This window comes from Aspergillus undulatus (assembly GCF_047715775.1).
Source record: "Aspergillus undulatus strain CBS 261.88 unplaced genomic scaffold BDV17scaffold_45, whole genome shotgun sequence".
In the NCBI taxonomy this organism is placed as follows: Eukaryota; Fungi; Ascomycota; class Eurotiomycetes; order Eurotiales; family Aspergillaceae; genus Aspergillus; species Aspergillus undulatus.
In genome coordinates, this window is record NW_027396649.1 from 77,002 (window position 1) to 102,721 (window position 25,720).

At 51.9% G+C, this 25,720-nt stretch overlaps 13 protein-coding genes across 13 annotated transcripts; 8 read left to right on the top strand and 5 right to left on the bottom strand.

Annotated features, from left to right (window-relative positions):
- Positions 1–871: 871 nt before the first annotated feature.
- BDV17DRAFT_293762 (uncharacterized protein) lies at positions 872–2,588 on the top strand (the record flags this gene model as incomplete). Its single annotated transcript, XM_073762691.1, has 3 exons — positions 872–1,178; positions 1,279–1,585; positions 1,655–2,588. 3 exons carry the CDS (start codon positions 872–874, stop codon positions 2,586–2,588), a joined length of 1,548 nt encoding a protein of 515 aa, XP_073612976.1.
- Positions 2,589–3,246: 658 nt separating this feature from the next.
- On the bottom strand, positions 3,247–4,499 carry BDV17DRAFT_270152 (OBAP family protein). The gene is made up of 2 exons (XM_073758648.1): positions 3,623–4,499; positions 3,247–3,547 (listed from the first exon to the last, which is right to left on the bottom strand). The coding sequence occupies exons 1-2, from the start codon at positions 4,275–4,277 to the stop codon at positions 3,510–3,512; spliced, it is 693 nt and encodes a 230-aa protein (XP_073612977.1). The 5' UTR covers positions 4,278–4,499; the 3' UTR covers positions 3,247–3,509.
- A 131-nt stretch (positions 4,500–4,630) lies between these two features.
- BDV17DRAFT_270154 (uncharacterized protein) lies at positions 4,631–5,188 on the top strand. The gene is made up of 3 exons (XM_073758649.1): positions 4,631–4,783; positions 4,838–4,985; positions 5,053–5,188. Exons 1-3 carry the CDS (start codon positions 4,687–4,689, stop codon positions 5,114–5,116), a joined length of 309 nt encoding a protein of 102 aa, XP_073612978.1. The 5' UTR covers positions 4,631–4,686; the 3' UTR covers positions 5,117–5,188.
- A 128-nt stretch (positions 5,189–5,316) lies between these two features.
- On the bottom strand, positions 5,317–5,838 carry BDV17DRAFT_293765 (uncharacterized protein; the record flags this gene model as incomplete). Its single annotated transcript, XM_073762692.1, has 1 exon — positions 5,317–5,838. The coding sequence occupies one exon, from the start codon at positions 5,836–5,838 to the stop codon at positions 5,317–5,319; it is 522 nt and encodes a 173-aa protein (XP_073612979.1).
- A 960-nt stretch (positions 5,839–6,798) lies between these two features.
- Positions 6,799–8,477, top strand: mep20 (putative penicillolysin/deuterolysin metalloprotease). Its single transcript, XM_073754623.1, has 3 exons — positions 6,799–7,387; positions 7,437–8,240; positions 8,299–8,477. Exons 1-3 carry the CDS (start codon positions 7,159–7,161, stop codon positions 8,316–8,318), a joined length of 1,053 nt encoding a protein of 350 aa, XP_073612980.1. The 5' UTR covers positions 6,799–7,158; the 3' UTR covers positions 8,319–8,477.
- Positions 8,478–8,580: 103 nt separating this feature from the next.
- Positions 8,581–9,256, bottom strand: BDV17DRAFT_270157 (uncharacterized protein). The gene has a single exon (XM_073758650.1). It carries the CDS (start codon positions 8,980–8,982, stop codon positions 8,755–8,757), a length of 228 nt encoding a protein of 75 aa, XP_073612981.1. The 5' UTR covers positions 8,983–9,256; the 3' UTR covers positions 8,581–8,754.
- Positions 9,257–10,465: 1,209 nt separating this feature from the next.
- Positions 10,466–12,397, top strand: BDV17DRAFT_293767 (amino acid/polyamine transporter I; the record flags this gene model as incomplete). The annotated part of the gene is made up of 6 exons (XM_073762693.1): positions 10,466–10,657; positions 10,726–10,910; positions 10,984–11,063; positions 11,135–11,145; positions 11,194–11,560; positions 11,610–12,397. 6 exons carry the CDS (start codon positions 10,466–10,468, stop codon positions 12,395–12,397), a joined length of 1,623 nt encoding a protein of 540 aa, XP_073612982.1.
- BDV17DRAFT_270158 (uncharacterized protein) lies at positions 12,198–13,376 on the bottom strand. Its single transcript, XM_073758651.1, has 4 exons — positions 13,282–13,376; positions 12,940–13,235; positions 12,774–12,888; positions 12,198–12,726 (listed from the first exon to the last, which is right to left on the bottom strand). The coding sequence occupies exons 1-4, from the start codon at positions 13,310–13,312 to the stop codon at positions 12,479–12,481; spliced, it is 690 nt and encodes a 229-aa protein (XP_073612983.1). The 5' UTR covers positions 13,313–13,376; the 3' UTR covers positions 12,198–12,478.
- Positions 13,377–15,623: 2,247 nt separating this feature from the next.
- Positions 15,624–17,086, top strand: BDV17DRAFT_293769 (uncharacterized protein; the record flags this gene model as incomplete). Its single annotated transcript, XM_073762694.1, has 2 exons — positions 15,624–16,128; positions 16,215–17,086. The coding sequence occupies 2 exons, from the start codon at positions 15,624–15,626 to the stop codon at positions 17,084–17,086; spliced, it is 1,377 nt and encodes a 458-aa protein (XP_073612984.1).
- A 241-nt stretch (positions 17,087–17,327) lies between these two features.
- BDV17DRAFT_293770 (nucleobase cation symporter-1 family protein) lies at positions 17,328–19,634 on the bottom strand (the record flags this gene model as incomplete). The annotated part of the gene is made up of 11 exons (XM_073762695.1): positions 17,328–17,626; positions 17,703–17,857; positions 17,923–18,000; positions 18,075–18,190; positions 18,250–18,634; positions 18,693–18,876; positions 18,937–19,038; positions 19,089–19,206; positions 19,262–19,359; positions 19,413–19,516; positions 19,591–19,634. The coding sequence occupies 11 exons, from the start codon at positions 19,632–19,634 to the stop codon at positions 17,328–17,330; spliced, it is 1,683 nt and encodes a 560-aa protein (XP_073612985.1).
- A 577-nt stretch (positions 19,635–20,211) lies between these two features.
- Positions 20,212–21,279, top strand: BDV17DRAFT_283454 (NADP-dependent oxidoreductase domain-containing protein; the record flags this gene model as incomplete). The annotated part of the gene is made up of 4 exons (XM_073760360.1): positions 20,212–20,585; positions 20,639–20,791; positions 20,930–21,022; positions 21,096–21,279. The coding sequence occupies 4 exons, from the start codon at positions 20,212–20,214 to the stop codon at positions 21,277–21,279; spliced, it is 804 nt and encodes a 267-aa protein (XP_073612986.1).
- Positions 21,280–21,722: 443 nt separating this feature from the next.
- Positions 21,723–23,640, top strand: BDV17DRAFT_293772 (uncharacterized protein; the record flags this gene model as incomplete). The annotated part of the gene is made up of 6 exons (XM_073762696.1): positions 21,723–21,775; positions 21,828–22,247; positions 22,298–22,507; positions 22,595–22,774; positions 22,826–23,324; positions 23,386–23,640. The coding sequence occupies 6 exons, from the start codon at positions 21,723–21,725 to the stop codon at positions 23,638–23,640; spliced, it is 1,617 nt and encodes a 538-aa protein (XP_073612987.1).
- An 830-nt stretch (positions 23,641–24,470) lies between these two features.
- Positions 24,471–25,068, top strand: BDV17DRAFT_159640 (uncharacterized protein). Its single transcript, XM_073754624.1, has one exon. The coding sequence runs from the start codon at positions 24,627–24,629 to the stop codon at positions 24,927–24,929; it is 303 nt and encodes a 100-aa protein (XP_073612988.1). The 5' UTR covers positions 24,471–24,626; the 3' UTR covers positions 24,930–25,068.
- Positions 25,069–25,720: the final 652 nt, after the last annotated feature.

Below are 25,720 nucleotides of genomic sequence, written 5' to 3' on the forward strand. Positions count from 1 at the left end.
TACCCCCTAAGAACAGGCTTGATGGGTGCCGCGAGCCGTTCGCCCCATCGGGAGAACATGCATACAATTATATCTACTGGGTAATTTTGTTACTGGCCACAGAGTAATACTGGAGTCGGCTCAGCGGATTGTTTGCCGGCAGACAGGAAGAGTGCGGCAGCCTGTTTTCATCGATGAATCTGGTGATTGGACATACTATATTGCTGACTTTGGACCTTCACCCCCTCTCTTGACCCAGGAGCCTAATTCAGATTGTGATGCTCCCATATTGCAGGAGCTTGTTGGTGGAAGTGGAGGTTCGATGGAGATTTTTGTGAATTTTACATACACACATGCACAAAAGTTCTCATAGTCTGTGATTCCTGGAGCACCTGCAGCGAATGTAAAGTTAGTAGGTATTGTTATCTGATTTAACCATATTCTGTGAATAGGACCTCTGTAAGATTGTTTATCACAAAGGCCGTTCATCTGACGACTTCACAGTACCGTTTTGATTGTGTAGAGTCAAATTGGCAGCGCGAGCGTCTGTCAGGAACCATCTCTTCCAATCTCATACCAACACCAACCAAGATTGCCCAATTGCAAGAGCAATCCCTTCGGCCTCCTCAAACGAGTAGCCTTGTGCTATTTCAGTAGAGCCTTTATGGCTGCAAGAGAGTGACAATGGACCCTCATTATATCCAGCCCCTGAGTCTCAACGTAGTTTCATGCAGAAAGAATGCCGATCTTATTATTCTCGAACTCATCTTTGTACAGACCTGAAAGAGCAAGAGACGTTATGAGTAGAATAGTTACTCAAAATGGCTAATATGCCCTTTCCCCATTAATCATCATCAACAGAAAGCACTATATACCCAAATCGGAGCGGAAAATGACGACAAAGCGCAAAGAACCAGCAGAACCCAGCACGCGGCGCACGAGACAGAGAACCTTATCATCCACGGAGCCCCAAAATCGCAGAGACCCATTCGAAGCTTTTCCCTGGGATATCGCCTGTCTGGTTCTGCACCTGCTGTCCCCTCAAGATCTAGTGCGTGCGCAGCAAGTCGACCGGGGGTGGAGAGGCTTTGTAGAGCGCTGGCTCATAGCTGAGGGGCGTCGAGCCTTGCCTTGGGAATGGCGACCGGATATTGAGGGTTTGGCGGAGGAAGAGGCCATTAGGCATGTGAAGCAGGCAGGTAGGTACTATACTTAACGTGTCTGGAGACTGAATGTTGGCACTTGGCAAGCAGCCCCTGGAGGGAATGGAGAGCTAACTAAGTATGCCGATGTAAACAGTGGTCGAGCACACGGCCTACAAGAAACTCGCAGCAGGCAATGCCTCTTGCGCACGCAGGTACGAGAATACCGTGCCGGGGACGGGCCTGTTCAGTGTAAAGGGTGACTATGTTGTCTGGCACGCGGACAATCGAATTCGGTATCAGAACCTGGCGTTCGAACCAGATGGGTCGCTGCATCAGATTGAGGAGTTAGATGTCACCGTTATGGCGGATAACCTTCGGTATTTGGAGGTTAATGCGGAGGGGTATCTCTATTACCAGATGTGGTATTACAGGAATGACCAGGGACAGGAAGAGGGATATAGGTAAGTACTCGCCCTCTCATCTCATTTAGTGTTTTTTGGCTGGAAGGGCAAACACTGACAGATTTTGAGACACCACGTCGTCTACCTCCCAACGGGGACGCATGTGTGGCGTCAACGCATACAGTCAAATGCACGGCTGCTCGCGGTAGGCAGGGAACGAATCTACTTCTATGACATGCCCGACGGCGACGGCGCCAACAACCTTTTCTTCATGGCCCGCGATGTTGTAACCGGTCGACGGCTGTACCGGAGGCCCTGCGCCAACCGTATACCTGGCGACGCGGCCCCGGTGCCGGTCCAGCGGCTGGAGGGCGAGGAGGTACTTGTCGCACTCCGTGTAGAACCGAACTTTCGGTTGTTTGTGCAGATAATTGACGGCAAAAACGGGGTGATATCCCAGGTTATCGGGACAGCAGTTTGGCTTGGGGGGGAACATATCATCCCTGATTCGCAGAACGCAGGCCGCTTTGCTATCGTCAGCCATTCGCAGAATGAGCATCGGTATGTGAAGATACAGAAGTTCACAGAGAACGTCGACAATGATGGACTCTTTGACAGCGTCAGCATAGAGTGGTTGGCTCCGATCCCGCGCACGATCAACCGCCTCGCTATCCATCCATATCGAAACCTCGCCGTAACCATAGAGCATCGTCGCGCTATCCCTTGGATTCGCGAGATTAGAGTCAACGACGACCCGCCCACAGATCAGCAGACATTTCCTCATGATGACCCGCCCCGCCCTGATAGATGGCTCCAGGTTGAGCGAGGCCAAAAGGTCAGTCTGCCGGTGAAGTACAAGCATCACAAGAGCCGCAGGAAGTTCTTGCGGAAACTGATGGATTCTGGCACTCAGCAACCGCCGGTAAGGTTTGTAGGGTGGGATCGAGTCCTTATGGCAACGAGTCCAGAGCAGTTCAACTGCCTGCTTGATTTTAGGTTTCGATTGCAAACGAATTTTGCATTGACCGACGGACCGCATCCTGATACTCTGGAGATACGGTAAACACGTTAATTGGCTTCTTGGAGGTTGATCAGAATCTGTATTATATCATTATATACTAGTCATGTACATTGATTCTCAGGTTTAGTCCGGGGCAATGGCCCACGATGTCGAAACGTCAATAGTTGCTTGTTCGGTCTTGCATTGCCATTTAGGTCCCAATTGCCTGATATGAGGTTTAAAACCTCCTTCCATGGTCTGCACATCTGATCCTTTCTACCCGGCTGTGAATCAGGCTTTCTCTTCTTTGGCGACTTGCTTCATCTCCTCACCCTCCGCAACCTCCCGTACAATCTGCGCCTGCTGATCCATGATCTGCGCAAGGTGGTATATATTCTCGAACGCGTCGGACGTGGCCAAATCCACCGGTCCTGAGGAGAATGTGTAGTGCATGCATTCTGCACCGCCGGTCACGGCGTACACGGTACCGGGCCTGTTCTCGTGTGCGATATACAGGGACCAGTGTCCGGGGTGTATTCGGTCCACTCATCGGTACGACACAGACGCTTGAAATGATGGCCGTTTACGCAGCAGGTTTCGCACAGACCGGCTTTTCTTATTGGGATTGTTGGCGTTAGGTAGTTGTCCATTCTCGCAGTCTCGCAGTCTCGCTTGTGTACCAAAATTGGATTGATAAGTGTCGTATTTGATACGAGTTAAGTGCGACTATAGTTATTGATATTTTGTGGTAATTAACTAGCAGCCTTGTTGAGTCAAAAGTAATTGAGGCCTGGTGGCTGTGACCTCAGGCCTGGGGTATAAATAGAACATCCCCAGAAGTTAGAAGCCACATGCTTCTCCATGATCCTCCAACAGCTCTACGGGATAATGATCCGACGTATACTTTTCATCTGACGTTCAACGTCCAAGCGGTCCTTGCGGCATGCTCCAAGAGTATATAAGAGTACGAGTTCCCTCAATAGCTCACTTCTTCTCATGGATATCCCACAAAGAATCCGCATCTGCGAGCCAAGTCAGCATCATACATCATTCACCTCCTTCCGTCGCAAATTCTGAAGACCAAGAACAGAACATACCAGGGTGTTTCTCAACCTCGAAAATATCCATCCTCTTCTCAGCCTTACTCGCCGTATCAACCCCAAACGCCTCATCACGCCCCTTAACCAACTCTCCCAACCCCCCCGACACAGCCCGTCTAACCTTCTCGTCATCCGTAAAGCTCAACATAAGCTTCGGCTCGCCCATGGGTACCTTATCCCCGCGATCAACCTGCCAAAGATGATACGTCTTCCCATAAAGCGGCAAGACATCACGCATCTCCGAGGTCTCCGCGGCTTCCCAAACGCCATTCGGGATCCCCCTAGGCGTCGGCATAATCAACATCCCTGATTTAACCTCGTACTGGTGGCTATGCCACAACTTTCTCTCTTCGGTTGGTAAGGTCTCGAAGACCCGCGGTGTAACCATGTACTCTATCCCGATCAGCCGCGCGTTTTTGTGCGGGGAATCGTAGATTAGGCATTGGCGGAGGTCTTCGGTTATATGACTGCAGTAGTGGTTTGCTTCGACGCAGCGGGTGGGGTCATCGGCGTAGACGTGGTAGGCGTGCAGGTGCGCGCAGATTTGGGAGGGAGGGGTGAAGTCTTGCGTTGCGGAGGCAGCGGTTTCGAGGACTTGGGATTTGGTGCTCAGAGGGTCGCCAGGGATATCTTGGCAGGATTTATGCGCCATTATGAGGTCGCTCTCGTATACCGGGTGAGGATTTGCGCTGGTATGTAGGGCTAAGGGCTGGATGCGAATGCGAATGCGACGCGGATGGTTTTATGGATCAGCGCACTGTTGTCGCGTGCAATATTGACGTAAAGAGAACAAAACAGAACACTGACAGGACTTGAACGGAGACCCTGATGCTGCTCTCCACTTGGCCCAGCAATTTCTAGCAGAATGATGTCTGTTGTTGTATAGACCTGGTATGTGACGTCATCACACTGTGACATCGCGATGATTTCATTGTGAACGAAGACAAGTATATAGAGGCTCATCTTCGCTTCTCAGGAACGGACAGACTACTGCTAATCTAATATTGCGAAGACTGCTTTATCATCACATCCTTCGAAAACTACACACTACATTATACAAAATGGATGGATCCGACCCCCGCCGCCTCGCTGCTCAGGCCGAGCAGGACCTCAACTCCTACCAGGCCAAGCAGGGTCTCGGTCCCAAGAGCGACACAGGTGAGTTACCACTTACAGCTACCTACGACTTTGAAACAAAGCCAACGATCGCAGCCGCCGAGTCCGGAGTAAACGCGATGGCCGAGCGCAAGTTCGGCGATGCCACCGGTGGCGTCTCATACGGCCGGGATCAGGTCTCAACAGGATCCGACCGAAAGCCTATTCCTGAAGACGAGGGTGGTATCCGCGATGACCGAGGCCGGTGAGTACAACATTTACAATTCAAAATCAATTGTGCGCATGGATGGGGGCTAATGGGTGGCATGTAGACTTGCGCAGGCGCAACATTACGAAGGCCGTGGAGGTCCCGAGGACAAGTTCGATCGGGAATAGAGGATGAATGCCTATCTTCAATGTCGCTGTATTATTTTATATCATGAAGTCATTTGACGCATAATGGATGAAAAAATCATGACATACACTTGGTGTGTTGCACTGCATATGTTCGTTTCGTAGCTCGTAGTTCGGAATATATATGTATAAATCACATGTAGACATCACCCACTCGCACCCCCGAGTTCAAAGTCTCCTGACTATTTCAAGTCACCCGCCGTATCTTCGACGGTGATCGGGACAACCTCAGACTCGAACGAGCCTCGCTCAGCGCCGGTTAACCTCAGCAGATCATCTGCTGGGACGTCGTCGAGGGCCTTCTCCCAGATTGCCTGCCACCACCCCTTTGCTTGGATGGTATACCGATGTCCCTCAACAAGGGGCACGAGCGGAATAGTAATTTCTGCATCTACTGATCCGCCGGATGCGATCTCAACAAAATCTTCTCGAGGCGGAGGCAACTGTCGCGCGAACTTGATCGTGTTCAGCGTGACAAACTCGTCAGTGTCTGCGTCGCGAATCTCAAATGGGCCGAGGACGTTGGCTCGAGGGTCGAGAACGGCGCCCCAGGCCAAAACAGTCACAGGAGACTCAGCGTTGTTGAGAACCGACACTTGGACGGACAATGGAATTGGCGGGGAGAACGAAGCGGGGATGGAGGGTGACTTGACTCGCACTTCGAGCTTGGTGAGCGAGGAAGGAGACTCGGACTCGGTAGACATGGCAACAAAAAAGAAGTAGAACAGCGAGCCTGCAAGGAGGACAGACAGGACTCGAGAAAGAGAAAGCATGTCTATCTGCTTATCGCGAGTAGCAGAGGAAGTTGCGACGCTGCAGCGTATAGGCGGTGGGCAGTGGAGGGCAGCTAATGTAGATGAACCCCGCCGGGCCCTAAGAGAACCCAAGCCAGCCCAATATATTTGATCCATCCGCAGCCTCCGACGAACTGACAACGCTCGCCACATCTATTGGCTATGGCGACAGTCCAGCCCTAGGCCCAGAACATCGCCCATGCCACTGCCCACGCTATCGCCGTTTTCTGTGCAGATCTGCAGGGCGGCCACTGCCGCTGAGACTCGGACTCGAATCCCACGGTTTGCCAATCACACGATCACCGCGGGGGATGCACAGGCACTAGTCGCCATCTGAAGACTCTTGGGTTGCATCTCTATACTTGCCCAGCCGCTACTTTCTGACTCTGGTTATTGATTACTTTGCTCGCGGAGGCGAAGAACTTGCAAGCATTGTGGCTGCTCACGCATGGCCTTGTGCTTTCTGCCATTGCTGCTGCTAGGTTTTTGTCTAACATGTCTTGCATTGCCAGATTCCTATACATGACGGTCTGCGCATGCACCCCATGGAATACGGGGTGTTACCTGGCCGTCGGAATAGAGTTCTGTGCAGCCATACAGACAGGCCTCCTCGAGTAACATTGATAAGGCATGACCCCCTGCGCGCCAATGCATTACCCCTCTACAGAGAGTATTCTAGCGCCGCCAAGGATGATACCCCGACGGCGGAGGATATTGGCAGGTACAGCAGACCTATAGGGAGCGCACGCTGCTGCGCACGCTGCTGCGCATTCTGCTCGATAGCGTTTTCGAGAACACTCCGAGGCCTGTCTTGCACAAGGACTCCGCAGGGGTCCGCTGATAACGAGGTGTTTGTGGCGTGGAAGGGTTGCATAGTGCGAGCGGTTGGCCTCGGGCAGGGTCCCTTATCTAGACATGGCGCGATAGGCAGGGATCGCTACTGGGTAAAACCCGGAATAGCTTCATATATTCCCAGAACGAGTAGTGAGCTTGGCGCTGCGAGACGGCTGTGCGATACTACCTTCTGTTTTGGTCGATGTCGCCGATGCTGAATGTCCGTTGCTTAGGGATGGAAGGTCATCTATACAGTTGTTGATTGAGACTCGAGAATGTGGTGTTGTGCGCACGCCTAGCAAAGTTATAAAAGCCTTGCGTGACCCGTTCGATCTATATTCATCATCCAGCATCATCTTCCAGTTCATCAGTCTCAATACTCTGCCAATCTTGATCATGAAGTTCATCACCCCCGTTGCCTTCCTGGCTCTGCTCCAGGCCGCCGCTGCCTCTCCCGTTGATGTTAAGACCAGCACCGCCGGTCTGCAGGTTACCCTCTCCCAGGTCGACAACACGAAGATCAAGGCCGTCGTCCAGAACACCGGCAGCGAGGAGGTCAAGTTCGTGCACCTCAACTTCTTCCAGGACGCTTCCCCTGTCAAGAAGGTCTCTCTCTTCCGTGAGAGTGAGTACGCTACCTTCCCATCTGCAAGACCATGTGTTAACAGCCGCAGACAACGAGCTGGAATTCCAGGGCATCAAGTACCGCGTCAAGACCACCGACCTCTCCGATGACGCACTTACCTCCCTCGCCCCCGGCGCCACAGTCGAGGATGTCTTCGACATCGCCTCGACCAGCGACCTCTCCGAAGGCGGCTCCATCACCCTCCGCTCCGAGGGTGTCGTCCCCCTCGTGACAGGCTCGGACGTGACTGGCTCACTCCCCTTCACCTCCAACGAGCTGACCATCGACGTCGACGGCGCCAAAGCCGCCGAGGTGTCCAGCGTAGCAGCCCTGGACAAGCGCACCCGCATCAGCGGCTGCTCCGGGTCCCGCGGCGCAGCCCTCCAGACAGCCCTGCGCAACACCGTATCTCTCTCCAACGCCGCCGCATCCGCCGCGGCCTCGGGCAGCGGGCGCTTCAGCACTTTCTTCAAGAGCACCTCCGCTTCAACCAGGAACGCCGTCGCCGCGCGCTTCCGCGCGATTGCCTCCGAGGCGTCGAGCACTTCCTCTGGTGCGACGACTTACTACTGCACTGACACCTTTGGCTACTGCAGCTCCAACGTCCTTGCTTGGACTCTGCCGGCTTATGATATCATTGCCAACTGTGACCTCTACTACAGCTATCTCCCTGCTCTGTCCAACACCTGCTATGCTCAGGACCAGGCTACTACCACCCTCCATGAGTTTACTCACGCCCCTGGTGTCTACAGCCCTAGTACTCAGGACTATGCTTATGGCTACTCGGCCTCTGTTGCTCTTAGTGCCAGCCAGGCTCTGAACAACGCTGACTCTTATGCTCTCTTTGCCAACTGTATGTTTTGCCCCCCTTTGAAAAGGGTTTGTTACTGGATTGTGCTAATGATTTGTAGCTGTCTACCTCGGTTGCTAGACGGCAACTCGGACAGAGTCAAATGACACTACGGTGACACGATGGAAACGATGAAATGGTGATGGATGATGATAATGATGATGATGTTATGGACTGACCCGATATATAGCAGAGGCAGAACGTTTGCCTCTTCCAATTGTACATAGCAGGTAGAACTTGGGTACAATTGATTTCGTTTTGAGATTGATCTATAGCCGAGCAGGACTTGAGAGTTGTTTATCCATCGTCCCATCAAATTCGTACACCAACGAAATGCAATAAACGTCAACCCACCAACACCCACCCTCTCCGTAACTGTCGACTCCGCAATAAGTTAAGATTGTAAGATCCAGTCTTAAAAACAAAACCCTTCTGGCGGCATTAATCCCACTAAGATCCCACTTCCTCGGCGCAGTCTTTTCCATCCATCGAGACCAATATCCCCAAAAAGGCGGTCTCAGGATCTGCGCATACTCCCAGTAATCAGGATACCAGCCTGCAGCTTCTGAATATCAACAATCCCTGTAATCTTCCCGTCATCATCAATCATAATATTGCGCGGCACGATGTCAGCGTGATTGAAGACCGTCCGCGAAGACCGGGGGCAGCATATCAGGTAACTGGTGCTCATAGCGCCGACCGGCGAAGTGGAGGTATCGCTCGTAGATGCGAGCGCGGATGTCATCGTCTATCCTCAGTGGTCTCGGCGGGCCTTGAAGGTCTTTGAAGAAAACATCCGTCGTTGGCGATCCGTCGATTGTACGTTGGGCGAGTCCTTTGACCTCAGTTGGAAGAGGAATGCTCCGTAGCTGCTCAACGAAATCCCACGTCTGGCGACACACATCTTCCTTTGTCTTCTCGTCGAGCGAGTCTTATCTATGCTCTAGTCGATATCCAGGTATAGTCGACATATCAATGTGGCCGTAGTCGGGACGGAAGCCTGCATAGACCACTTCGGGCACAAGGGCAGGGACATGTTTATATGCGACTTTCATCGCCTCAGCTTCCGTGGCCTTGACGGAGTGCCCGAATCTGGAGACGATCGAGAAATAGTACGCTGCAACGACCCTGCCCATCTGTCCGCTGAGGACTCGAATGATCTCTTGGCCGGAGCGGGAAGTTCAAAATGTCTTCTGGCTGGGCGATCGGTGGGCATGGGAACAGCGTTGAGCCCACCTTGAGGTACTGCGCGCCTTCGTGGAGATTTCGCCATGTGAAAGGAATGCCCTTAGGATTGTCGCCACCTTCCATTCTGGGTGAGTGTTATCTTCGCGATGAGGAAGTGGAGGACAAGAAGGAAGATGCCGAGGAAGAGCGGATGCGGGGTGGTGGTTGTGGTTGTGGTTGTGGTTGTGGTTGTCTTCAAGTTCGCTGGCGCCTGCCTGCCTACCTACGTGCCTCCTCGCCCAGGCACCAGCAGGCTGATCCAGTCACGGCCGAAGGTGCCTTGCGTACATGTGAAGGCCAGAATCACCTTGCCATTTCCTTATGTTCTATCGGGCTCGAAAACTTTGTCCGGACTTGTGCTCGTCGTTGCCATGAGTCAATCAGAGAATATAATTTAAAAACCGGAGCTATTCACAGAACCCGTCAAGATAAGCCAGTGACTTCTACCATAATGATAATGCCATCTGGCTCTATAGACAGATTTCTATTACTCATATCTCACCAGTCATTCGACTAGGGACCAACAGCTCGTTGGAGAATGAATGTATAGCGTGAACTGGAATGGAACTGAAATAAACGCGAAGAGACAACCAAGGCTCCAAGGACACCGATGGAGTAATAGTTATTACATCGGGCCATTGGTCTGAACTCTTCGAGTTGCTGGCACAACTATCCTAGCTAGTGATACAGCTTCATTGCCCAGCGCCACCCCTTCTGCCAGCCGCACCCTATATCCTTCGTCCTCTCTACGCATGAATTCCTTTTTATAAAGACAGAATATGCACAGTGCGCGCGTATAATCGTTCAGTCCTCCTCACCTGATAACGGAGACGGTGGTTATCTTGGAAAAATCACCCGAGCCTGCCACCGCGGCTCCAGCAAAAATGATCCGATAGTTTGACCGTACATAAAACAGGCGGGAGTATATCAATACCTACATGTATTGGGTACTTTCCCCTGGACCAGCTTAGTTACTCCTTTGACTCGTACCATCCAGTGCCATGTCATCGATACAGAAGGAGTCTGCTCCAGACTGCCTCATGGAACAGTATGCAGAGCACAGAGGGAGGGTAGAGACGCAGAGGACTAGTCCCAGCACCCACAACTCACCACCAGGCGAATCGGTGCAAGTGCAGGGACCACAGCCTGGTGAAGATACGGAGCTCGGGTTCCGCGAGAAGCAGCAACTAGACGTGGGTACATCTCATTCCTCGCAACCTCCATCCCCTCTGCGAAATCTAACCAGTATTTCTCCTCGCAGAGGTACCTAAGCTTTATTGCCTCTCTGGCCTTCTCAGCAACCCTCCTCGCATCCTGGGAAACGACCGGAGGCGGACTCCTAGCGGGTCTATATAACGGCGGTCCATCGGCGATCGTATACGGTCTTATTGTTAGCATCATCGGGAACTTGGCGATTGCGTTGTCGTTGGCGGAGCTTGCTTCTGTGTATGAAGTCGTGTACCAGTGCATTAGGGGTACATTTGGAATCATGAATGTACGAACACTGACCTAAGTTTAGACACCCAACTGCCGGTGCGCAATATCACTGGACGTATGTTCTTGCGCCGCGATGGCCTCGGTTTTTTAGTTTCTTTCAAGGTGTGTCCTTCAATTGTGCCCCAGCATACAAAAAGCTTCGGGCACATATACTGACCTTCGCCACGATGCAGGATGGATCACCGTCAGTTGCCTCCCCTTAAACCGTATCCCACATCCACTAACAAATCAGGTCTTCTCGTGGTCCGCCCTCGTCTGCATCGCACCGTTCCTGATTGCGACCCAAATCGAAGGAATGCTCAAGCTGTCTGACCCCGGGTATAAAGTCCACGGGTGGCGGAGCACGCTGCTGATGTGGCTTGTCTCTATCGTTCCGATAGTGGTGAATATATTTGCGAGACGGATCCTCGGCGTTATTGAGATTGTCGGTGGGATAATGCACGTCGTCTTTTTGCCGATAATTATTGGGATTGTGAGTAATGCGCCAACGAACGAGGATTCGTTTGCGTGGGATAATTTTGTGAGTGGGCTTAGTGGGTGGAGGGATCAGGGGGTCGCCTTTTCGATTGGGCTGTTGGGCGTTATTACGCCTTTGACTGGTATGTCCGGGTCCAGCAATTGAGACGGGAGATGCCGCTGACTTGATAGGTGTCGATGGTATTATTCACATGGCGGAGGAAGTGAAGAACGCAAAGGTCGCCGTGCCTCGAGCAATGGTCTGGGGAACGCTGATCAACGGCCTCATGGCGTTCGGGTATGCAATCGCGATCCTCTACTTCATGGGCAGCTATGCAGAGGCGTTGATGACACCAACCGGATACCCCATCATCGAAATAGCACATCATGCGACAGGATCGAAGACGGCAACGTACATGCTGATGGCGACGGGGATGTTACCGGGCTATATTGCGTTCTTCAACGGCCTTGCCTCCGTCACTCGGCTAACATGGGCCTTTGCGCGAGACAACGGGCTCCCGTTCTCTGATTTCTTCGTCAAGGTTGATCCTAGGTTCAAGGTCCCTCTTCGTTCGCTTGGCCTGGTCGCGTCGTGTATCTTTGTGCTGTCGTTTATTCAGACCGGTTCCACCGCCGCGTTCAATGCGATCTTGTCGCTGAGTGCACTGGGGCTGTATATCTCGTATCTCTTCCCGCTGGTCTTTCTCATCATTGCTCGGTTCACTGAAGGAGGAAAGGACGTTCCGCGAGGGTCATTCAGCCTAGGGAAACTCGGCCTTCCACTTAACCTTGTTGCCATTCTCTTTACCACGTACTTTTCCGTCTTCCTACCCTTCCCACCAACTTTGCCGGTTACGGAAGAGAACATGAATTTTTCTGGACCTGTGTTAGGATTCATCATGCTGTGTGCCTGCGTCGACTGGATGATCCGTGGTCGGGACAGGTGGACCGGTCCTACGATGAGATACCCTAGGGGTTGAGCCCATTGATGATCATGCATATCGATAAACTGCAAAGATTAAAAATAGAATTGTGACCAAGTGTCCTCAATACCCCTCTATTCACGGTATCATCTCACGTCTCGGGTTCGGCCACCAGACCATTGCCCACAATGTCACGCCCGCTCCTTCTTTATACATGGTTCCATCGGTGGCTGCCTTGCCCTCGCCGATCGTGATTTCTTCAACTTGCTCGAATCCCAGAGACAGATATAAGTCGCGGGAGTGTGGCGTCGTTGCTTCCAGCCATATTGGCACCTCGATGGACCACGCAATGTACTGGTAGGACTCGATGATAGCCCTTGCAAGGCCTGCACCGCCTCAGCAGTTGAGCGCGTTGGTCGCGGAATGAACTTACCTTTGCCTTGGTGCTCACCCTCCGTCCCGATTGCGAAGATGTAGTAGTGATGCTGGTCTCCTAAAACCCTAGTCTTTGCGGTATTGACCGGGCGACTGTAATCTCCAAGCATGCGCTGCTCAAGTCAGCCCATCCGGTGTATACTATCACGGGATCACGGGCGTACAATGCATCCCGAAATGCCAATCCGCCACAGGGTACCGGTGAATCCGACAGCCGAAGGCACTATTGTCCAGGGATTATCCACTGATCTTCCTGGTGGCAGGATGACTGCAGTCGACTTCCACCCGTCTGCTTCCGCGATGACGCCCCCATTAAGAAGCGCTGCTCGGAGAAGCCCTCGCCAGAATGGCTGTAGGTATTGTCGGAATTCTTCGTCGGTTAGGTTGCAGAGCATATATCGGAGGACAGGATCTTCGTCGAAGACGCGCCCGAGGAGGTTCGATGCGGGGTCGAGGCGTTCTAGAATCGTCAGCGCAAGCGAGTAGGAGGACGGAAAACTGCTGACCCCAGTCGCCGATTGTGATCAGAGGAGGCATAAGGATGTAGGCACATAGAATGCAGAAGGGAAATCGCTTTCAGGGTGGTCGTCGCGCAGAAGACTCCATGGGGGTTGAAGGATCGAAGATTAACAGACGCGGGAAGCCACTCCTGTTGCCCCAGACCTGGGCGGGGGTTAGCCCTACATTCATCCGTCTCCCGGGGAAGGAACGACTCTGTAGACCTCACCCAAGCGCCTACATATATTCGCGGTGCAGTAGATGACAAGAGCGCTTGCGGCCAACTGACCAGATACTGTTACCAGTTTCATGAGACTAACGGTCGCCTTGACTTTGAAGCTCGCCCACACACCCGACTCTGGGGGAATTCAAACAATGTACACTCACAGGAAACTAGCTAGCTTGCGTCACAGTATAATGCATCGGATGTAAGTGAGCATTTCCAATGATTACTTTGGGCGAGCTACATTTCCTGGGGTTTCCACAGGATCTTACTGGCTTATCTGTGAATAGCAGCAGGATCTCTCAAACGGTGACGGCAAATCCACAGCAGAAATGACACAACCTCCAATCGCCAGGGACATCGTCATATCAAAGCAACATTTCTGTGAATTACACGAAGCTGTGAATTATCGTACTGTTTGTTGACACCTATTGACTTTCCTGCCCATACACATTGCCTCTCATATTTATCCTCCCTCTTCTTTCTCCTCTAGCCCCCCTCTTCCCAGCACTTCATATTTATTTTCCTTCTGCAACTATTTAAGCTTCCTGCCCTCCACTAGTACGCCTTTTCGACTGCTCAGCTTGTACCGCCAGCCTAAGCTATGGATAATAGACAAGTCACGGCAGCTAATCCTCATCACCGTGGAATTCATACGCCACATTCTTGACCATCTGGAAGGGCATGCCATCTCGCTGTCGAACGCCTCGCGTACCTGCCACTTGCTGCGCACTATAACCCTCCCGATCCTCCACCGCCATATCGCCCTCGGCAACCGTCAGGAGCACTATATCAGCGTACGCTATGCGGCTCTCCTGAACTGGCTGACTCTGTCAGGTAACTTACTTTGCATTTCCACCTCGAAGAAGGTGCAGCTACGCAGCGTAACGGATATAATATTGTTGTTGCAGAATTCGCCCCAACGATTGGCCGCCTCAACAGACTTCAGAAGCTCAGTATCAAGGCTGGGGTTATGACAGTCCTGGAGGAATGCACCGTCGGTGTGAGGGCCTTTTCCATGACCTCTTCGAAGAGGCTACCAAGGGCGGTACCTACGCAATCTACATACTTGTAAATTTTCTCTTCGCGCAGCTTCCTTAGATACTTATCTGACTCGTGTAGTGAAAATCAACCTTTCCGACAGAGGCTTCTGAGTCTCGGAATGAAGAACTCCGTGCATCTCCCTCATCTCAAACATCAGTCCATCCTCGGCGCCAAAATCCCCTCCTTTACCGTCAGGCCCAGCTCCGCCCGCACAACGCGCCTGGAGGAACTTGAGCTTTACTGCTGTGGCGTCTCTGGTCGCACTTTGACACACGTCCTCGCTATCCGAGAGCTCTTCGTTCTTTCGTCTTCAAAGGCCTAGTGAAAGGCGATACTCACCCAGAGTACCTCGGCACCAAGAGCCAGCCATACGTCAACGCCATTGCTGGCCACTCTGCATCTCTACAGACACTGGACATTGACCTCTTAAAAGCCAGCACATCCTACGGCTGCCCAATCGACCTTTGCAAGTTCACCGCACTCCAAGATCTCACCATTAGACCCGAGGGCTTGTACGGAGACAGAAAGTTAGGCTGTTACTGCACTTGAACACCACCATTGCTTAAGTAGAGGCCCATATCTTCACGTAGCTGCTGTCGGAATACAGTTGACCGATCTCCTCTTCCTCCTGCCACACTTTTATATGAATATCATTTCAGGTAGTCTGCCAGGCTGAAATCTGCTGGTTTGTGTTCATTTGTTTTCCCTGTTACCAAAAGACCTTTTTTCTCCTCTATTCACACTTCCTCTACTTTTTACGTTACGCAAAGCCAGTCCGACAATTACAGTTCCATGGCCTCCATTTCTAGCATCGGAATACTGTCTGAGTCCAAACATTGCCATATATACAGTGATCAAATCCAATCATGTGAATGGAAATTCATGGGTGAAAAAGCAGGATATAATGGTCAGCCCAATTTTCACTTCCACATTGAAGGGTACAATCTCCACAATGTGCAGTGGAAAGCCTGCAAAAGACTGCTGCCTCACCCCTTCAACACTTAACACAAAAGCCTTATTCCCCCTCCATCTGGTCAACCGCTACATACAAGCGCTCTGCGCCAGCTTAGTCGTCACCTCACAATGGCAGATCACGCCCAAGACCCAAAAGGATTGGGTCTTCCCATCCTCATCCCCGCTGACGGCCCCATACCACAACGACAACCACTTCCATCCCTCCTGACCCTTCCCCCCAACCTCCAAGTGCGCATCCTCTCTCACCTCCCACAGAAAGACCTACCTGCCGTCCTCAAAACCTGCAAGGACCTCAAAACCATAACCGAGCCCCTCCTCTACCGCACCGTAACCCTCGAACCCCGACGAGGCCTCCTCTTCATCAAGACGCTCGGCCACAACACCCGGTTACAGGGATATGTCCAGAGCTTAACGATCCACGACCACCACACCGTTGAGACGCAGTTCGCGCAGATTATGGCGCGGTTTATACTCCATTTGACGAATTTGAGGCGTCTCAGGATTAAGGGGTGTTTTACACATTTCCTGGGTGTGCCGAGTGCGATTGTTGAGGTTCAGAGGAAGCTTTATGTTGAGACGCTTGGGGCCGGGGGGTTGGATAGGTTGGTTAGTTGTACGTGCCTCCCCTTCCATCAACACATACATCAACGCAAGCTAACCATGTTTTTTATTTTTATTTTTTTTCTTCACGTGCCATAGTAGAAATCTCCCTCTCCAACTCCGAACCCTGGCCCCTGGCCGCGCGCGAATGCATCTTCTGGCACCCAACGCTAAAATACCTCTCCGTGCTCGGCTGCACAATGGATGACTTCCACTCCTTCACGCATACAATACATCATACTTCGCCCCTTGAATGCCTCAGCTTGATCTGCTGCGACATCAGCGCCGCCACGTTAGCAAAGATCCTATCCGTCCCGCGCGCGTTGAGGCAATTCGTCATGTTGGGGCCGGTGCAGCAGGCCGGAACCTCGAAGCCAGAGTACACGAACCCTAATCCGGCGCTGTACATTGAGGCGCTGAAACCACAGGCTCATTCCCTGCAATTTATCCGATTGGTGACCTGGTATTTCCGGGCATCAAAAGTGCCAGTTTTGGATTTTAGTGGGTTCGTTGTGTTGAAGGAGTTGACGTTCAGTACTTTGGTCCTTTTGGATGGTGTTACAGGGTGGACGCAGAATCTTACCCCCCTCGCTACGCGAAGACCTTTTCCGCCCTCGTTAAGGGCCCTGAGCATCTTCCATCTTAATGCGGCGACTCTCTCGGCGACGGAGAGTATACTCGCTGGGGTAATCTCGAGGCTTGTTGCTGAGGGGTCTGTTCCTGATTTGCGCACCGTGACGCTTGTTACGCCTCGGGCGCCGCCTGTGGATTTGGGTTCGCAGCCGCTGTATAGAGGTACTGGTGCGAATCGGCTGGATTTTTTGGAGACGTATGTGCTTCCTGATAAGTGGAATCAGCTTATGATGGGGCGGGTTTTGGTTTGTCGGATTAGAATTCCTCTGATGTGGACTTGGCCGCTGCGTTGTGAGTGTTGTGACTTTGACTTGTGGAGGGTTGTTGTGGTTCCCTGAGGCCTTGAGTTATCTTGCTTTGTGACGTTGGATCTGAGACTGAGTTTCTCAGTTGTCTTGATTGTGAGGAGTTAAGGGCTTGTAAAGTTCAGCATGGTTTATTGAGTAACTAGCATGGTGGTTCGATTTGTACTTCATAGATGGACATAACAATAGGGCATTAATTGCGGCATATGCAACATCTTGGTCACGCAGATATTCCGATATGGGAGAGCATTTCCAAACTATGAATTATCACCAACTAAACAACAGAAATCTCGACCCCCTTCATATCACTCGCATCCCCCCTCCCCTTCCCAGAAACCTGCCCATCCTCAACCCCCGACCCTCGCTCCAATTCCGGTTTGGGCACGCCGTGTATGATATCCTCCTCAATAAACGGCCCATCCTCAGCAATCCCCGATACGGGGAATAGCAAATTCAACACCCAGAAGACAAGGAAGCTCATCGCCAATCCAACGAGAAATGTCAGGTTATACAACCGCGTCCAGCCGGTCCATTTTTTGTCGTCCCAGGCGTTTACTGTTGCTGCGAGGCCGGCTTTTCATTATGCATCTCAGTCAGAGATTTTGTTTCGTTCAAGGCAAATGCTAGATTAATCAGTGGTTGGACTCACGCAATAAAGGCCACATCCCCGCCCCGAACGCCGCAAACGCGCGCCAGTTGACTCCGTCCCGGAACCAGTATATGCTTGTGTTATCGCCGCGGTAGAGATGGGATAGTTTGAGGCGGTGCCGCCGGATGAGGTGGTAGTCCGCTAGCATTAGGCCTCTGCTCAAATTAGACGACATGTCTTAATTTATGTTGTAAAGGCCGAGTGGCTAGTCGGAACTTACGTTGCAGGCGCCATGAAGACGCCGAAGCCGCTGAGGACGGCGAGGAATTTATTGGCTGTGGAGATAAGTTGCCATGGTCTGAGAGAACGAGTCCTCGGTTAGACTTCACTCTTGTCATATATAGGCTGCAGGGAAGGGGAAGAGGAGATTACTGAGTTGCGATCCCGACGATAGCCATAATATAACCCCCGCGTCGGATGTTGATATACTTCGGCCACAAACCCGCAAGATCCATACCGCAGCTGACACTATTAAGCACGACGCTAATCTGTCCCACCAGTTAGTAAACTACCCAACGAAAATCTTCGTAAAGAAGAGGCTAATTACCGAAAACTGACTGGCAAGCATCCCCAAACTCGCAAAGAAAACACCCGCCCTAACACCGGGACTACTCCCATAAAACTCCTGCATCGCCGCTAACAAATAAATCGGATTCCACTGCAACTCCCCATCCATAACGTTATTGCTTGCGCTCGTGACAATAATCCCAATGGTCGCCGTAACCGCAATCGTAACAGGGCACGCGACGAGCTGCGACAACGTCGGCGCGTACCGCCGCTTCGAGTATCGCACCCAGTCGGATTGGCCTAGTGTGCTGGATCCCCAGGAGCCGAGGATTGCGGTTATCCCGAACATGAAGGCCCAGCCTGTGTTGGGGGCGTTACCGGGTTCGTGGAAGAGTTTGCCTGGGCCGTGGGCTTGGGATACGGCCCTGCTCGTTGTGAGCAACGGGGGCCATTCTTCTTGAGTAGAATGGGTGCAAGACATACCATATCAACATGCCAAAGCAAGACCCACAGAATAAGACAAAGCAGACGAAGAACGGGATCTGTAGCTTTTCAGGCCGAATCAGCACGGCGGGGATGAAGCCCGCCATCCAGATTAACAGGCCGATAAAGTCGTTTGTTTGGAGGTGCGAGCTTGCGGGAAAGTAGTTCTTCATGTGTGCGAAGCCTGTCTTGTTATCAGCCTCTTTGACTTCGTTTTGCTTTTTGAAGGAGCGGACCATCATACCTGGGACAATAGCGCCGATCATAACCCGCGTCGCTTGACCTCCCCAGAAGGCTTGCATGCCAAACCACATGCATGAGACAAAGGTGCGCAGGATAACGGGGACTGTCACGACATATTAGTTACCTTGTATAAAATAGCCAGAAAAACATAACAGTAAGACCCCCTCATCCCCCATGAGAACCGGCTCGACACAGTGAAGCCGATATGATGGACTTCGCCCATCCAGCCGCAGACGACAGCCAGGAGACCGGAGAGGAATCCACCTAGAATCTATATTGATACTGTCAGCAATGTTCGTCCTCGGCCCGATAGAAGAGAAACGCACAACGACTCCAATCGCCTGTTGCGGACTCAGCCCGAATGACAGCAGCGTGCTTCCTGTTGACCACGCGGAGATACACGAGCCTGAAACTGTCCAATATCCTATTCTCTTTTTATTAGTGCTAGGTCCGTTCGTTTTCGAAGGGAAAGTGCACCGAAATACGACCACACCCCATACGTCCTCCGCTCCGGTGGAATGGGGATCAGGTCTCGATTGCACCACGTAGTATTCTCATATTCAGCATCTTCATCAACCGGGCTAAGCAGTGTTCTTCATGTCAGCGCAATGCCATATTGTGGGTTTTGTTAAGCAATCCGCTGAGGCAAACGGACCATTGAAGCCGCCGTTTGATATCCGGCCACGACCAGGATGGCATATTAGCAACGTCCACTTCAATTGCCGTTGGGATACTATTACTAGAACCTTCGGGAGTCTATTGAGTCCTGAAGAGAATCGTCGATTCAGCTCATCTTCAATCATCTCCAAATCCCGGAGTATTTCAGCCCACCCCGCTTACCGTGACACAAGCCCCCTGTGTTGTCTGATTGGATTGGAGGCACGCCTGCCCAATTTCAGATCCCCAGTCTCGCCCCTCCTGTCGCGGCTCTATCATCCCTGAGCGGTCATGTCGGCCGATCGCCATCCGTATGCGGCGGGTTTATTGGGGAACACCACGAGACTCCTTACTTGCAATGGTGCGCCATGGAGATAACAGTAGCCGAGTTGGAGAGCCGAGGCTCCGTCCTTACCATGATCGGGGAGCAGTGAGTTCGTTGGCCGATTTATTTTTTTTTATTTTTATTTTTTTTTTTTACGTTGGAGATACTAGTCTTGGAGAACAGTAGCCAAACATCCGGGCGAAGCCAAGGGCCTAGGAGATGATATGAATCGACTCCTTCCAAGCCCTGGCGATTTTCATGCCAGGATCGAGCATCGTCAATATGACGCCCAGTATGACGACCAAACAGTACCCCCTCGCCCACGGCATGGGCGCCATCCCAGCAATCGGCCTCGGAACGTGGCAATCCCGCGACGCCGTCAAGCATGCCCTACAATCAGGGTACAAAGATATCGACACAGCGCTCAACTGCGGCAATGAGAAGGCTGTCGGCGAAGGTATTTGCGACTCGGGCATCCCCAGCGAGGACATCTGGGTTACGACGAAGCTGAATAATCATTGGCATCATCATGTGGCTGAGGTGTTGGATTCTTCCTTGGCTAATTTGGGATTGGACTATGTGGCTTTGTATCTTGTACATTTTCCTTGTTCGACAGATCCGGGGTATCGGAGTAAGCATCTCGAGAACCGGGACTTTGTACGAACTTGGTTCGTTTTCTTCCTTTTGATCTTTTGGGAAGGGGAGGGACCGGTCGGTGAAGGCAGGAGATGCAGAAGCTGCTGGGGACAGGAACAGTTAGAAATATCGGCCTCTCTAATTTCCAGGTCACACATTTGAAACTCCTTCTCAGTGATCCTTCCTACAAGGTCATTCCAGCTGTGAATCAGATCGAACTTCAACCTTACAACCCCTCGTGAGTATCGATCTACCTTTCCGCCCTAGTCGCCCTCGAGATAGAAAATACTGACGAAGCATTCAGACCCAAACTTCTCGCCTACTGCGCCTGAAACCGAATCCAATGTGCCGCATATTCCTGCCTCGGCGGCCACAGTGACTCACCGATAAACGGACAGACAAATATCCTCCATGATCCGATTGTGTTGAGGATCGCTGGGCCGTGGAAGAAAACACCAGCTCAGATTGTGTAAGTCGGTTCATCTCGATCCTGCCAGACCACTCATCCCATTTGACGCTGAGAATCCCATGTTTCTAGTTAGCTTGATGTGGAACCTACAGCGCGGCGTCGGCGTGATTCCGAAGAGTGTAACACCGGCGAGGATTGAGGATAACTTTGCCCTTGATGGGTGGGCGTTGACCGAGGAGGTGCTTGATGAGATAAGTGCCATCAAGACAAGAGCCAAGGTTCTTGATATATGCAAAACTACATACTTGAAGGCTTGATAGACTTCATGCGCGACTTTGACGAGTTTTTCTGGGCCACCGGTGCGCGCGGGCTCCAGATCGATAATCGGAATGAATGCTTGAGGCGATAGCGACCATCTTCTACGACTATTTTTGTTCTCGTATCAATTCGTAGCTTTGCGCGGTGTTGGAAATCTTGACAGACTTTATGACGATGGGATATCGATAGATGGACGTCGCGTGGTCTGTCTTGTTGGAGAACCCTTGTTGATATGCGCTGGGGATTCTATTGGCCTGGGATGGTGCGACGTGGACCATTCAGGGGATACCGATCGGAGGATTCGGTCACAGTTGGCCGATCTGATCGGGGAGCAGTGTCGCACAAGTCTACCCCGCCTGATAAGCAGCTGTCTCCAAATAATATATGGCACTGGGCACACTGGGCACACTGATTGCAGCAACAACGGCAAAGCAAGGACAAAATGAGCAGTCTATCAGAGCATAGGTATCGCATCGGTGTCGATGTCGGTGGTAGGTTCTCTTTGCGAGTGACCGGATTCAAGCCGGCTAATGCTTGATTGATGTAGGCACCAACACAGATGCCCGCTTATCGAGCTCAAGTCAATGGGCATCGTCGCCTCGCACAAGGCACCTACCACCTCAGACGTGACAACAGGAATCACGAATGCTGTCCAGACAGTGATCAACGCCGTCGTGCAACGCTCGCCAGCCTTGCGCCGAGTCGCGGTGGTCCGGCTCTGTGGTGGACCGGATGAGGGCTTTGGTCGTGGAATCCCCCCGTTCATCAACTTTCCTCATGATCTCCGATCGTGCATTGAACCGCGACAATTCTTCTGTCAAGGAGGGGTACCAGATTTCGGGCGAAGAAATCAGCGCAGTGGACGAGGACGAGTCCGCGGTGTAGCCAAAGAGCTTGTTGCTGGAGGGATAGAGATGTCGTCGTCGCGGGCATGTACGCGCCACTCGATCACGCTCAGGGGGTCGCAGTGAGAATCATCCTCCTTTAAACGATGCAGTCCGCAGACAAACCCTTCAGACCCCGAGTAACGCTTTCCCATGAAGTTTCAGGCCTCGGCTTCCTATCGCGTGAGAATACAGCCATCTTGAACGTCACTCTCCGTCCCCTTGCCGAACGAACTATCTACGGATTCAAGAAAGTCATGCAGGATATTTTCCAAGGAAACTCATGTACACTGTATCTTACGCAAAATGACGGAAGTGTCCTCGACGCGGAGGGAAGCGGCCAGTAAGCCGATTCGAACCTTCAACTCCGGTCCGACGAACTCCATCCGTGGTGGTGAATCTCTTTGGCGCCCGGCTGGAAAGACTATAGCGGGCGAGAGCAGGATGTTCGGACGGGCCCGCTGGTTGTCATTGACATTGGAGGGACAACGCCGGATAGTGGGCTGCTGTTGCCCAATGGACTCCCGCAGATGAGTCCAATTACTGGCCTCGTTGGTGGCGTGCGAACAAATTTTGCGCTTCCCGCAGTCGAGAGTATCGGGCTAGGAGGGTGAAGCATCATTCGAGAGACGACCAACAGCTTGGCGGTCGGCCCTGACAGTGTTGCGCTGGACCTACTCCAGAAGGCAAGATTGTTCGGAGGGGAGTATCTGACGTCTACGGATATCGTGGCTGCAGCAGGAATCCTCTCGCCAAGCGAGCCGAATCCTTTCCCCGGGATGGGGGATGCATCTCGGTTGGCAGACGTTGTGCCAGAGTTGGTGGCCCGGGCACGGAATGTTATGCGGGATATGATCGCGGCGTTGGTGGATAGAACAAAGACCCAGAAAGGCGACCTGGACGTCTTGATCGTTGGTAGAGGCGCGCTGCTTATCAAAACTGATGAACCACTTGCAGGTGTGCGCAGCCTACGAACCGTTCAAGGCGCTGAAGTTGCAAATGCTGTTGGGGCTGCGATTTCACGAGTGTCAGGTGTCATTGACACAGTCGTTGATACCTCGAATCAAACGGTCAAGGAGGCCCAGGGAGCTGTCTCGCGCTTGGCAGTTGAGAAAGCTGTCAGTAGCGGGGCCAAGCCGGACACAATCCAGATTGCACAAGTTACCATGCTTCCTATCCATTATCGTCCAAGCGGTAGGAGAACTGGCCATTGTATCTCAGGAAGTGACAGAGACTCTGGGTGCGCTCGAGGAGGATGCGCCGCCGACAAGAAACGAAGCTGCGAAGCCTTCTCCTACCACGATGGCCGACAATCATCGTCCAATGATTGATAACCATCAATGGATCATCTCGCCTACCGACCTTGACTTCATCGCCCAGGGCTGCAAGCTCCTCGGATGCGGCGGCGGCGGCGAACCCATATCAGGAGGACCTCAGAAGTCAGCGCCTTTATTCAAAAACATCCCGGTGCGGTAAAAGTGGTATCGCCTGGATATCTCCCAGATGACGCACTAGTGGGCTGGACTGGGTGTATAGGAAGTCCCAAGGTAAGCATGGAGCCGATCCGCCCCAGAACAGTCATGGAAGGGCAAATTTAATGACAAACAGCTTGAAAGGAAACGCCAGTCGGACAGGATTAGCCAGCGCCGTTCTCGCCAGCAGTCGAAGCAGGTAGCTTTAAGGACAAGATGAACTTGCTTTTGGCTGGCGACCACAAGGCTTTACTCAAGCGGATGGTGGTTGATAATGAGGCCATGACAGCGAAAGTAAATGCCTTGCGGACCAAGTTAGAGCATGTCTGCCGCATCTCCAAAGAATGTCTGGAAACGGATGAGGACAAGGATGGGGTCAAAATCCCGGGCCCTCCTAATCTGTCAAGCTTGCGCCAGGTTGGATTACTTGAATATCATCCGCCGCAAGACGACATACTTGGCGTATCAACTTGTGTCGCCTTGGGAGAGATTGCTGCCTCTCGCAGATGGAGTTAATCGCCTTGTTCTGGGCCCAGTATCGGCACTTACTCGTACGATGACCCGAACCCTCTCTTTCCCTCCAATACGGGTCCTGGAGGCAACTGTTTCAAATTTTGATGACGGAAAATGACCCTATACTTATCCGAACAGCTTTTTGTGTTCCCTTCAACCGAAAACTTGGCCAAATGCCCCGTTTGGTACCGCCCTAAGCCGACAAGGCTGCTCCAAAATCATCCGGGCTATATTGATTTCATTATCTGGTGAGTCTAGTCGTACATATTTGAGGCTGAGAAGTGAACCTTTTTTTAATACCGGTTTGCTAACCAAAACCCACTCTATCCCTCAAGCAGGCCCCGCATCCGGGAGCGATTGACGAAGTCCTAGAACGAGCATGATACAGAAAACCTAATCCGGGCTCTAATCCGCGGATTCAGCACTACGGGTATCAAGCTCCAGGGCCCCCTGATCTACTCGGATAATGACACCGAGATGCAGTTGTCGCAGCACTTCGTAAAGGCCCTTGTCGACATCTCCAACTTCCACATGCAACCTCAGTTCCTTGCCGAGCATCCGGACCTGACGGTGTACACCCGCGCCGACTCGCACTCCTCCATCCATGCTACCTTGCCGACTGGCAGAAACCCTATTTTTTCTATCCTTCAGAATCCGTGCTCACCGGTTGACCCAAATTTCCCGACGGGTGCTCGACGTCTCATAAAGGCGCTACCAGCTGAGGATTCGAGGAGCATCAAGCGATTTGTTCTGTTCACACTCCCATATAGCTTCTCATAGAATTGTGAACATCCTCTATCTTCCATCACTAAGCATCTTGCCGCTTGCTGCCCGCCAGCGTCCCGACGGCGTACCGCTATCTGAACCGTACACTGCAAGGGCGCTTACATTAGCTTTTACTTATTTTAGTTCTTGCTCTGCTCTGTTGTAATATACTTTCTATATTATTTATTAATTTCAACGCCGCCTTGCTGCTTAGACACCATCCGTTCAAGACTGCAGCAAGTCGCGGTCTTGAAGAGGGGGTAATGTATTTATTTCCTCCCTTGAATAGTATCGTGAAACTGTAGGTGCAAGGCAATTAAGTGCAGAGGACACTCTCGGTGTACTAGTTTCAAAAATCAAGATGTAGTATTATAATGCTGTCCCCCTTTTCAATGGCGGAAGTGCCCAAGCATGTGAAGCAGAGCTTCCCAAACTACCTAACGGACGTTGCTACTACTGCAAGTAACTTTAGGCTATCTATTGTATATTCTTATGATGCCTTCCAACCAGTATGTCTTTTGTTACCTCGTTAAAAGATAGACAGCTAAGGAGTCTTCCTTGGTAGAATGAATCCGCTTGAGGATCATCCTGGGCAGAAATAGCTGGACCTCATATGCAACGTACGACCAAGCTATTTCCATTTATTCTCAGATCAATGCAAAGGCAGCATCTCACTCAAGCGACAACGTATAGCGCCGGAAGTAAGCGAGATATAAGAGTCGAGTAGATTCTTCGAATTTGGTGGGTAAAAGTGGGAGCTTAGAATGGCCACACCCATAGCCCGTTTTTGGCTACCATTGTGCTGT

Coding starts and splice junctions, on each gene's coding strand:
- BDV17DRAFT_270157 (XM_073758650.1), bottom strand. CDS start 8,982: ATGACATCCGCGCTCGCATCTACGAGCGATACCTCCACTTCGCCGGTC.
- BDV17DRAFT_270152 (XM_073758648.1), bottom strand. CDS start 4,277: ATGGCGCATAAATCCTGCCAAGATATCCCTGGCGACCCTCTGAGCACC. Junction 3,548..3,622: donor CGAGGTTGAGAAACACCCTG/GTATGTTCTGTT, acceptor CTTGGCTCGCAG/ATGCGGATTCTTTGTGGGAT.
- BDV17DRAFT_270154 (XM_073758649.1), top strand. CDS start 4,687: ATGGATGGATCCGACCCCCGCCGCCTCGCTGCTCAGGCCGAGCAGGAC. Junction 4,784..4,837: donor CGGTCCCAAGAGCGACACAG/GTGAGTTACCAC, acceptor CAACGATCGCAG/CCGCCGAGTCCGGAGTAAAC. Junction 4,986..5,052: donor ATCCGCGATGACCGAGGCCG/GTGAGTACAACA, acceptor GGTGGCATGTAG/ACTTGCGCAGGCGCAACATT.
- mep20 (XM_073754623.1), top strand. CDS start 7,159: ATGAAGTTCATCACCCCCGTTGCCTTCCTGGCTCTGCTCCAGGCCGCC. Junction 7,388..7,436: donor GGTCTCTCTCTTCCGTGAGA/GTGAGTACGCTA, acceptor TAACAGCCGCAG/ACAACGAGCTGGAATTCCAG. Junction 8,241..8,298: donor TTATGCTCTCTTTGCCAACT/GTATGTTTTGCC, acceptor AATGATTTGTAG/CTGTCTACCTCGGTTGCTAG.
- BDV17DRAFT_270158 (XM_073758651.1), bottom strand. CDS start 13,312: ATGCCTCCTCTGATCACAATCGGCGACTGGG. Junction 13,236..13,281: donor GATCACAATCGGCGACTGGG/GTCAGCAGTTTT, acceptor TGACGATTCTAG/AACGCCTCGACCCCGCATCG. Junction 12,727..12,773: donor GGGTGAGCACCAAGGCAAAG/GTAAGTTCATTC, acceptor GAGGCGGTGCAG/GCCTTGCAAGGGCTATCATC.
- BDV17DRAFT_159640 (XM_073754624.1), top strand. CDS start 24,627: ATGCAGTTGTCGCAGCACTTCGTAAAGGCCCTTGTCGACATCTCCAAC.